This window comes from Mus pahari, chromosome 19, assembly GCF_900095145.1.
Source record: "Mus pahari chromosome 19, PAHARI_EIJ_v1.1, whole genome shotgun sequence".
Taxonomy (NCBI): Eukaryota; Metazoa; Chordata; class Mammalia; order Rodentia; family Muridae; genus Mus; species Mus pahari.
In genome coordinates, this window is record NC_034608.1 from 77,072,108 (window position 1) to 77,084,532 (window position 12,425).

Consider the following 12,425-nt stretch of genomic DNA (forward strand, 5'->3'; position numbering starts at 1 on the left):
GCTATGCTTCACAGCAGGCAATCTCTCAGAACTTTCATCAATGGAGGTGAATCCTCTAGAGGATAGTACATCTAAGCACCTTTAGCGAGCATGCAGAGCATCTCCAGTGTCCACCTCAAGGAGGCAGGAGAATGGCCTGAGCTGGCAAAGCAGATTGGGAAGAGCACATTACCTCCAACCTGAGAGTCAGAAAAGTTGAAGGAGAGAAAACTATTATCATGTTAGCAAGATGAAGGAAGGGTCAACTGAGGAAAGGGAATGAGTGGAGGAAAAAAAATCATGTCTATAATTTATGTATCTTGAGGGATCCATTATGGAGGGATGGCCTCCAGAGACTGGGTGGGGCACCGAGTCATGATACTATAAATGCATGAAACAGTGACTCTGGTTCATAAGCAGGACTTAGTTTCCTTTGGGCTTCCTGTAGTGGTTGGACACAAATATTGATTTCCTAAAACTGTATTTTTCTAAAGAGATGAAAAGGGCCAGAAATCTTCCAGAAGACTGGATCAAAGCGTTATGCATGAAACAGAACACGATTACCTCCTCAAGCGTCTGGAGAAGAATCTGGAGATTCCCAAGGACTGCACATATGCTAATCAGAAGGCAATAGATGATGAGGTCAGTACCTAGAAGGGACCACTCCTCCTGGAGAGTATACTGGTCATCAGAGAAGCCTCTCCAGGCAGGCAGTGCTGGCCACATTATGTGTAGTCTTGACAGGAAGTCCTTGTGAGCTGGAAATGTAGCAGGCAGTACATTTTGCTGCACACAGCCCTCAAGGACCTTGCAATCTACACTCAGGAAGGATAGGCTTAGAATTTGTAGGTTGATTTTTGTCTTGTTGACACAATCTTGGGTTCGAAACCATGTCCGTTTTTGTTAGGTCATGCATAGAAGTCTGTATATTGTAGTCAGAATTCTAGACTTCAGTGTCATATACCCAATTGAAAACTTGGTTCCCTGTAGAACAATATTTAGATCCTGACAGCATTTCTTAAAATTAGAGTCTTTCTATATTTCAGCTAAAAATTTTCACCAAAGTGTCACTAAGATACCTAAAATTGGTTTGCCCCATCATTGTTAGACTTTTTGCCCTTTGAACTATTGTTTATAAATGACACACTTGACAATATAACCAGTTTCAACACACACACTTACACATACATTTATGTGTGTTCATTGTATCATGAATCTTTTTTTGCCAGTTCATAATCTGTTTCATGACCAAGTATGTATATGATTGTTTTAATTGATTCTTGACATTCTGTCTTATAAGGAGCTGTATAATCAAAATAGCTAGGTACTAGCCTTTTACTTTTAGAGACTTAAGTCTTCTCTCTGGGTATTGATCTTTATATATATTATAACACTGGACACAACTGGATTTCCCCTTGGGACATGGGTATTTTTTTAAGTATTTATTTATTTATTCACTCTACATCCCACTCATCACCCTTCTCCATTACCCCCTCCCACAATTCTTTCCCCATCCCCTCCCGTCTGAGCAGGTGGGGGCCTCCATGGATATCCTCCCACCCTGGCACACCAAATATAGGGGAGCCTAGGTGCATCCTCTCCCACTGAGGCCAAACAAGGCAGCCCAGCTAGAAGAACATGCCCCATGGACAGGCAACAGCTTTTGGGATTACCCACCCCTCCCCGCCCCCACATGTTCAGGACCCACATGAAGACCAACCTGCATATCTGCTACTGTGAACAAAGAGACCTAGGTCTAGCCCCAGTGTATGTTTTTTGGTTGGTGGTTCAGACTCTGAGAGCCCCAAGGGTCCAGGTTAGTTGTCTCTGTTGGTCTTTCTGTGGAGTTCCTATCCCTATTGGGGCCTGCAATCCTTCCTCCTATTCTTCTATAAGACTCCCCAAGCTCTAGCCACTGTTTGGCTGTGAGAGTCTATATCAGTCTCAGTCAGCTGCTGTGGGGCCTCTCAGAGGTCTGCCATGCTAGCTGTCTGTCTGCAAGCATAACAGAGCATCATTAATAGTGTCGGGGATTGGTGCTTGAGACATGGTTATTTAAAAAAAAAAAGTCATCAGTATGTCATTTTCAATGGGAAGTAGCCATTTCGTGACCTTACACTATAAAGGTTTTGCTTTACTTTCTGGGGGAACCTTTAGTAAGATTGCACAGTCACTTGATTTTGTTCAGTTGGGAGTGGACCCCTCTTGTACCTCCCTTGAGGATTTGGTCTACTACTTTGGCAGATCTTCAGTCCCAGAACTGAGGTAATACTGGGTTGGTCCATGTCAAGGGGAGGGGAAGATTTTTTTTTTTAAATGGTGTCTGTTGTTGCCATAAAATGTTGTTATTGTTGTATAGAAGAAAGGCCTAATGGAGACATTATTTGGGCAAATTATTATGTAATATATCTATTGTTTTCATTAAACATTGGATTGCTTTAGAATCTGATTAGCAATGCTCTAAATCTTTGGTTTCTTTTAGTCATTGCAGGTGGTGTTTAAGCGGGTAAAATTCGAACGAAAAGGTGAAACACTGAAGCGGTTGGCAGAAAGGGGCATTGGCTATCACCACCGCTCCATGAGTGCTAAAGAAAAGCAGTTGGTCGAAATTCTCTTCAGGAAAGGATTCATCAGGGTGGGTGAATTTTTCATTGTAAAAATTGAGATTGTGAATATATAAAGCCACTGCTTTATATATTTTTTCCTCATGTAGCTATGTCTCATGGGCTATAGATTTGGTTTCCCGAATGAATGTGATGTTTTTGCATATGTCCTTTCACATTTAATTGGGGAAATACCCCATGCTGGTCTCAGCTGTACGTCTTACTTTTTAGTTCTCATATGGAAGGTTGGTTGATGTGGTTTTGCTACAGATATTCTCTCCAAGATTTGGAGGGGATTAATATTCAAGTTTGGGGCAGATCTTTTTCTACTGTGGTAGCTGAAAGAAGCACATGGGTATCTGCCTCCTTGGGGCTTCAGCTTATCTCAGCAGAGCTTGCAGATGTGTCAGTAACTACTGATGCTTCTCCTGTTACTGATGGGGAGCAAGATGAAGATTGCCATAAATAACTTTCAGTCCACATCCTTGCCATCTTTTGTCTAGTACATCCTAGGAAGGCTCATGACCATGATCCAGACAAGTATACAGAAGGCCCTTAGGTCATTACTAACTTAATCTGAATCTTGACTAATATTTAAACACTGACCCTGATTACTAAACATTATCCACTTTAACTTTTGTGTGCCATAGAGTAAATGAAGGGGAGGATGGAAAGAAAAGAGAGAAAGACAGAAAGAGACCTGGCTAAAATAGTACTGATCAGTAATTTCTTAGTCACTATAAAATGATAACCAAACAGAATTAGAACAGATACTGGGGAAATACCATAGCTTCATCAGAGAGCATATTTTCAGAAGGTACATAAGGCTGTTCCTTTTCTATATGTAAAGTTTCTACTCTTTCAAAGTTTATGCTTGTTAAAGGGATTTGAAAAAAAATTAATAATTAGCATGTTTAATTTTGACATGTGTACAAGCCTCTGTTGAGTGTAATTATTAAAAAACAAACCACGCTATTGCTGACTTGGCACCAGCCAGTGATCTTGGTATGTTCCCAGCCCGGTACGTAGCCACGTGTTCCCGCTTGTCAATACTGGCACACTTCCAAATTTCAGGGCTAGCTGGGGCACATTCTCCCCAACCCCTGCAGTTAACTTTTCCCTTGAGCTCAGATGAGTCTCCAGGAAATGGAAAACACTAGACAATCTTAGTTTAGAATCAACAGAATAACACAATTGCTAGGCATGGAATCTATCTCACCCTAAACTCATTAACTATTCTATGTTAGAAATCTTCTGGTAGCAGATTCTGGTGGATTCTGCCACCAGATCTAACAGTTCCCAGTATATCCCTCCAATGGCTCCCACCTCGGGGTCCAAAAAAGTTCATTTCTCCTTGTGTTCCCTTTTCCTCTCTCAGGCCGGAAGGCCTGCCTCCTCCTCACCCAGTGATTGAGTTCTTGTCACCTTTATTATCCAATTAATTAGGGGAAAATTCTTCTACAAGCTTCAGTTACAAAACAATTAGAAAACATTAATTTACACATCATCAGAAAACAGCACACACAGCCACCAGCAGAAGGAGACAGCAAAAGCCAGCATATGTTAACTACCTCAGGAAAAAAATGAGCAAGAACTTAGATGATATGAATGAGCTTCACACTCTCATCTATTTCTTGTTAGTGATCATGGAGTTTCACGGCAGAAAAAGTGAACATACTTTATTTTTCTATCATTTCTCAATGAACTTTGGTTGATCAAATACTTACCAGGAAGCAGTCTTATAAAAGATTTATTGCCCTCTCACAGAGAAATTTCTCTTCTCATATTTTATGTACAATGTGTCCTGCAATACTTATCCCATGCTGGATGTGCCTTGTGACTCTGGATATATAACTGTGAATAATGCTTGCACTTTTATATTTGAAACATAAACTGAGGTATTAATACAGAGAGGTAGATGGGGATGAGAGAAGATAATTAGTTTAGATGTGACCCAGAAGTTTCTCTGTGACATTTGTATATATATACATATATACATATACACACATGCATACACACACACATATATATATATATGTATGTGTGTATATGTATATATATGTGTATATATATATGTATATATGCATGTATATGTATGTATATATGTGTGTGTGTGTATCTGTATGTATGAGTATGTGTATGCGTATGCATATGCATATGTGTATATGTATGTGTATGCCCCGACCTGCAGGGATAATCAGCAGGGACCCAGGGCAAGGGAGAGAGAGAGTGGGAGGGACAAGAAACATGAAGAATGAGAGCAAGTCAATTTCCTGATCAAGCTCTGAAAAACTTTATTCAGGAGTGGCAATATAAGAAAGAAACGAGGAGACTCCAAGGGAGAGGGGAGGAGTCCAGGGGCTCTCTGAAGGTCAGGTGGCAATCTTCAGCTTCTGGAACCAACGGTCACAGTGTCCTCTCTACCCACAAACATTCTTACTGTTATGATCATGAATGTTCTCTCAGGATTGTTTATGTATGCCAGAAAATTTCCACAAAGCTATGACTGAGGCCATTGTTCCCGGCATCTCCTCCCTTTTAATTATTTTCACTAAGGCTCCACAGAACTGGGGTGATAAATAGTCATCTCATCCTTGGATGAGTAGACATTAACCAGCAGGGGGAACATTGACCCGATTCCTCCCATGGGTACCATCAATACAGATTGTCTGTCTATGCCTCTAATTTTTGGATAATCTTTCTTAAGATTATTTATACTTAAAACATTCCTTACATCCTTAGTGCTATGGAAGCATTGCTTGTACTATAGTCCCCTGCAAGGCAGCAACCATAGCCAAACTGATTGTATGAGGGTTCAATATCTGCACAAAGACGAAAATATCCACATAAGTCTGTCTTTGCTTTGTATGGTAAGATGGCTGCAGGGAACTGCATTAGTGTTCTCATAACATTAATTCTTGTTATCATTCTAATTACAATATATGGGTGAGTTAAAAATCCTAAGCTTATGATCAAACTACAGTCAATGGAACACTGGCAATTTTAACCATAATTTTTAAGTTTCTTTTGCAATATTAGAATATATCCATAACTTTTGGAAAGCAAAACACATTTTTAAACAATTCATTCTCTTTAAAATCAGTACCAAAATCATCACTTACATGTTACAAAGTTTGGCTGCCAGCTCTTATATATGAATGCATGACATTGCAGCTTTTAATAGATCATTAAAGAGACATTGTTTTAAACTCTACCCTTTATAAATCTAGTTTCTAGAATAAGAATTACATAAAATATTATACCAATTTAGAAGTATCTTTAGAGACCTGTTTTCCTGGGTTGGTTCATGCCAAATGTTGTTTAGAATGACTCCAACCCTGAGTTACCAATTTTAAGCTGACTTTCTGTTACCGCTGTTACAAGCAAAAAGCTGTTGGTCCCTTTAAGAGTGGCTTGTGTAGATAATCAGTCTCTAGCAGGGCTTTTCCAGCTGTGCTTAACTCCCAGTCACAGTGCAGTGTAACTTACCAGTTTCTGCTGTGCGAATTGAGACTGCCTTTTAAACAAGTTGAACTAAATCAAAGGATGGACAGCCAGCAGATAAAGTTTTAACCATTTCTTTTTTCTTTTTAATTCAACATGAAACACAGAAAAACAATCATTAAACAACAAAACAAAAAACAAGCATAAATAGACAGACATATGGCAAATTGGTGCACCAAGGACAGACAATAGACAGAGAGGGAAGAGAAGATGTCTCAAAGGGACCCAGATATCCTAAGCAGAACTAAGAATATCTCCATAGGAGCCAGAGAGGAAGCAGGATGTCTCCCGATTTCCTCCTTTCCCTGGGAGAGCCCTGAATTAGCTTATTTCCATTTTCCTTCTCTATTGCTAAAAGGTCCCGAACAGGGGATAACTGATTTTCTGAAATCTATTCTCTCTCTCTTTCTCTCTCTCATGTTCAAAGTCTAACTCCTTATCTTCTTCTTCTGGGAATTCTGCCAGAGAAGGGAGAGGAAGCACAGTGGTAGCTACTGATAGTTGCTCCCCAGTGCCCTGCTTTTCTAACTTTTCTAATTACTCCTCAACTTGTCTAATTCTTTCATTTATATATTTACCATTCCTACTTCTGGCAATTAAGAACAACTTGAGGGAAGAATTTTTCTAACATCTGTGGTTTTCGGTTTTTGTTGTTTTGTTTTTTACTTATTTTATTTTATTTGAAACCCTATTCCTTCCACCTGGAGCTGCTCTTGGCTGTGAACAAATTTTCTTAACCTGTGTTCCTCGTGTCTTGATGGATTCCTTGAAAACAATTCATGTTTACTTAATGCTTGTCCCATAGTCTAGCCACTCTTCCTACTTTTCTTGGATCAATCTCACAGTGTGGGTGACACTGTGGCGATTTCTGTGCAGATCTTCACTCACTTCTTAATGAAGCAGCAACCCAATAGGAACCTTCACTCACTTCCTGATGAAGTAGTGGTTCAGTGTGTGTCTTCACTAACCTCTTGAAGTGGTGACCCACTCTGAAGAGTGGTCTCTCTCAGCCCCCAAACTCAGAGCCACACGCTGGGCACCAGTTTGCCCCAACCTGCAGGGATAATCAATGGGGACCCAGGGCAAGAGAGAGAGAGAGAGAGAGAGAGAGAGAGAGAGAGAGAGAGAGAGAGAGAGAGAGAAGAAACATGAAGGATGAGAGCAAGTCAATTCTGATCAAGCTCTGAAAAACTTTATTCAGGAGTGGCAATATAAGAACAAAAAGAGGAGACTCCAAGGGAGGGGAGAAGAGCCCAGGGGCTCTCTGAAGGTCAGGTGGCAATCTTCACCTTTTGGAACCAACGGTCACAGTGTCCTCTTTACCCATAAACATTCCTACTGTTATGACCACGAATGTTCTCTCAGGATTGTTTGTTTATGTAAGCTAGAAAATTTCAGCCATGACTCCAGGCATGTGTATGTATATGTATATATGTATATATATATATATATATATATATATATATATATATATATATATATATATATAGTGTAATTAAATATATATTTCTTGCAAAGTAGTATTATAATGGACTCTGTTAAAGAATGTGCTGCTTGTGTTTACAAAATAGGAAGAAACAATATGTATTTTGTCCCCTAGTTTTCCCACTGTAATTTAATTGGTATCTTAATACAGTTTCGAGCAATCACATGGAAATATTTGCATTCTACAAAAATGCCAGTGTGAGGACCCACTGTTTTGTTTCTTTTTAGGTGGTGACAGCTACTGGAACACTTGCTTTGGGAATCAACATGCCCTGTAAATCTGTGGTTTTTGCACAAAACTCAGTCTATCTGGATGCTTTAAATTACAGACAGGTATTATAATCCATATTAACTCACTCAATATATTAATACTACATAGCCATGAAATAGTAAAAGAAGTTACTTTGTTACTAATTTCCTAACATGCTGCAGTTTCTGGCAGAACACTGTAGGTGCCTGTCTGGTATCGAGGAAGCACAGGGCTGTGAGATTATGTGAGTGCTACTGGGACGTGTGCAATCTTGGATATGTTATCTAATCTCCTCTCCTATCTGGGTGACCATCTCTACCCCACAGCAGTCAGCCTAACTAAAGAGGGCGATTTGTAAAAGAGGATCCATATCAAAGATGAATGGGAAACATTTACTTTTACAACAACTGAGCATGGCTTTTCTAGTCTAGATCCATCTTTAATACTTTTCTGGACTCTTGATACACACTGTTTCCAAACCACCTTCCATGGTCCCTGGTTGCTCTACAAGCTTATACACCCATTATTGCCACACTTTGCCCAGCTCCAGGGACTCACCTAACTAGGGCAGCATGTAGTAAGAAAGGACAGATACACACAGAAGAGCCAGGATCAGACAGACTTGCCTTTCAGATGGTGAAACTATATAACTTGGCAGCACAGTGTTTTTATTATATACAGTTGAACAGGGAAGTAGAGTTATTGCATATAGCTGAACAAGGAGGCAGTTTAACTGATCTCCTTATGAGCAGTCTCTTTAAGCGAGCACTCTATAGGCATAACTATCTGGAAGGAGAAAGCTACAGTAGAGTGTTTCTGAACACACTATCAACAGTCAAACATAAAGAGGAACGATTTTCAATCCCTCTTACAGACTAGAGATCTTTGCCTTCCCATGGGGCCGAGGTATTGAGTCCTTGACATATCTGTTCCCACATCAATGTTATACATTCATAGAGGACTTTGTTCATTTTCCCCAGAGACTCCTCAGCTCCCCACCCATTCACTACAAAGTCTTGACCTTGAATATTAAGCATTTTGGTTGCTTTGGACTCTCCTTGTTCTATTCTGTTCTGCAAATAGCAAACTTTGTCTGCATATGGTTTACCTTCCTGCATATAGTGTTCCGTCAATATTTCTGCAGGCAACCTCAAACTTAGAATATATCCCCTAACATTCAAATTATATATAACATGTCTAATTATTATTATTAACAATACATTATCACATACTGGTGTATCATATTATGTTATAGCCTATATGATATATCATAGATAGAATATTGTATCAAGTAATTGCCAGAAAGTGGCAATTATATATATTATACGGTATATTATATATATAACAGTATATAATATATCCATAGTGTTAGATATATGATTTTATAAATACGTGTAGTTCTGAACAGCATTATACAAATATGTGGTTTGATTAATGATTCATGGGATGATAGATATATTATTTAAAATAGCTCTGCTTCAGCTGTGATCAATTTCTCAGATTTAAAGTCGGTTAGTCATTAGTTAACCTCCATCTGCAGCGTACTTGCTCAAAAGCAATGCAGAAGGCTTAATCCCTTCACGCCCCTTAGGTGACTCTCACACCATGATTCTGCCATATTTTCAGATGTCTGGTCGGGCCGGAAGACGAGGGCAAGACCTGTTGGGTGATGTCTACTTCTTTGATATTCCACTGCCCAAAATAAGAAAACTCATAAAATCCAAAGTTCCTGAGCTGAGAGGACAGTTTCCCCTCAGTGTCTCACTCATCCTAAGACTCATGTTGCTGGCTACCAAGGCGGATGACTTAGAGGACGGCAAGGCAAAGGTGCTGTGTCCCCTGCTTGGGCCTCGGACTTCACTGCTGGGCTGGCTGAAATCAGCTCTGCTGTGCTTTCATTTGGCTCGCCATGCCTTCGGCATTCTCTAGAGAGGGGTGGAGGAAGCTGGGGAGCAGAGTGACAAATTTTGTTTGTTTCCATGGTCAGACAAAGTTTATGACTGGGTGGGCACAAAGGTTTGCCCGTAATCAGTTTCTTTGTATATGATAGGCACCATTATGCTGTACCAAAGGATTCTAGCATTTCTACCATTCAGAAACAAGAATGATATTTTTATAATTGTAAAGTAACAGTTTTTTTCATAAGATAAAATCTAAATTCATTAAGAGTGTTTAGAAAATATAGAAAACAAAAAACAAAACAAAACAAAACAACAAGCTCTCATGCCTGGTTCTAATGGTTACATGATTATTATTTTGTTGTTCTTGATTTTCAGACATTTTTTCCAAGGTATGATTGCTCATTTTATAAGGCAGTGGGCATAAAAATATAGTCAGAACATTGTCTTGATACTTTAGGGTCAAATTACAGAGAGTCTTAGACCGTGAATTGGAAACTCACAATTAGATGATTTGATTCCCACTTTAGGAACAAGGCACTGCTAAAGGACTTGTGTTTATTTCCTCTCAGCTGTAACGTAATACCACAGGTGGAGTGAATTATGAAGAGAGGTCTGTTTTGGTTCATGATTCTGGAGGTTTGATGTTTAAGGGGGGCATCTACTGAAGTTCATTTTGTTTGAAGTATCCCATGTCACAAAACATTACATGTTAAACAGGAAGCATGCAGACTGGTTTGTCCCCCTATCCCACTCCCATTCTGTTACTCCTGTAAAATCATGAGGGTTCCAAGGGAGCCCTCCTTTGATTTCTATTCATTCCCTTAAGTCCCAGACCTCAATATGCTAGCCAACACGGAGAGAATTTCAGCATGATCTAGGGACCACATTCAGACCACAGCAGGACTTGTTCTTCCTAATTCTATATATGAATTTTAACCAGTTTAATCAGAAACTACATATTGGAGTGAAAATTCCTGGATATTTCTAATGGGTCTGCTGCTTTTGCAAAGCATTGTTCGGGGAAATTCACTTTTGAGTTTTTTTTTTTTTTCAATGTTTTCTCTCTTTCTCTCCCTCTCCTTCACTCACCTCTAACCCACCCCCCATGTGTGTGTATGTGTGTGTGTGTGTGTGTGTGTGTGTATACATGCTATGGCACACACATGGCAGGCCAGAGAACAAGCAGAGGACAATTTGCAGGAAGGAACCTATTTCCCTCCTTCTTCCTTCTGGGCCCTGGGTCCTGGATTTCTAACTCTGGTTGTACATCTTGGTGACAGGTGCCTTTACCCATTGAGCCACTATATTGGCCTGTTTTCTGGTTCTTAAGTACATCTTCTAATGAGACTTATTATTAATTTAAGAATAGCTTAATATTATAGAATATTTTATTTCACTCATTATTTACTTATTATAGAATAAAATATTTTACTTATTTTTATAGCATATGTATGATTGTGTACATATAACTGTCACACAAGTGTCAGCGAGCATGTAGAGTTCAGAAGGCAACTTTTACAAGGATTCAAGGGATTGAACTCTCATCTCCAGGCTTGTACACATGCCCCTTCACCCGCTGAACTATCTCTCTGACCCCTTATTATTTTTCAGATACTTAACTGGAAGGTTGATTTTCTGAGCTCTGGGCTATTTGAGAAGCCAGATATGAAGCCTCTGTTTACTTATGCCCACTGTAGACTGTGGGCATAAACTCTTCAGACTGCGCTTTTAAACTATGTATTCTTTTATCCTGGTGTGTCATGACTGTGTACCATATGCTTTGACCACACACCCTCTCCATTTCTCTGTTGTATTTCTCAATTTCCTAGCATTGGTCTCCTTCCCCATTGCAAACCCTCTCTCTTCAACCTTCACATGCATACATGTTTAAGTCTAGAGACTCAATGAGAGAAAGTACGTATTGTGCTGCTCTGACTAGCACTTAGCTCTTAGGACTGGGTGTTGCCCAGAGCACATTTGTTCCATCTCCTAGCAAGGGCAGTCAGGAAATCCCATTCCTCATACAGTTAATTTCACTGTTTTTTTTCTTGCCTACATAGTAATATGAGCCTTTTGTTTTTGCTTATTTCAAATTATTTTCCCCAAGCTCTACTTTCTGAAAAGTAATTTAAACATGTCTACTTAGCTGTTTTGTGATGATATGGTTCTGCCTTGCTGTGCAAGTTGTTTTTACGATGAGGAAGTTACGTGTGTTTTCCACTACTGACCTGTACACATGATGGGGCCCATGTGGAGAATATATGTAACATTTTCATAGCTATGTTCAAGCAGTTGTTAAACTAAAAAGCTCTTACATTTTATTTTTGTCAATTGCCTTGTTTTATTCAGTTTCAGTAAATACATATACATACACACATACAAATACATACACACACACATATACATCACACACACACACACACACACACACACACACATATGTATAAAGCCTCATTTCCTTTTTTTCTCCATTATGTTTTTTAACTATGAGAGAACATAACATTTGTCTTTTGGATTACTAATTTAGACCTTTATAATATCAATTCTGTTCATTTTATTGACATTGTTTGAGGCAGGGTCTCATGGAGTCCAGGCTGGCTTTGAACTCACTTCAGAGCTGAGGGTGACTTTAAACTCCTGATTCTCTTGCCTCTACTTCCTCAGACCGCCGGGATGACATGCATGTGCCACTGTGTCTGGATC

At 39.4% G+C, this 12,425-nt stretch overlaps 1 protein-coding gene across 1 annotated transcript in view; it reads left to right on the top strand.

Annotated features, from left to right (window-relative positions):
• The window catches only part of LOC110336269 (probable ATP-dependent RNA helicase DDX60), a 104,269-nt gene that overhangs the window by 74,905 nt on the left and 16,939 nt on the right, over positions 1-12,425 (top strand). The window contains 4 exon segments of the mRNA XM_029532000.1: positions 474-621; positions 2,462-2,614; positions 7,800-7,904; positions 9,448-9,648. Coding sequence (XP_029387860.1) covers positions 474-621; positions 2,462-2,614; positions 7,800-7,904; positions 9,448-9,648 — 607 coding nt within the window.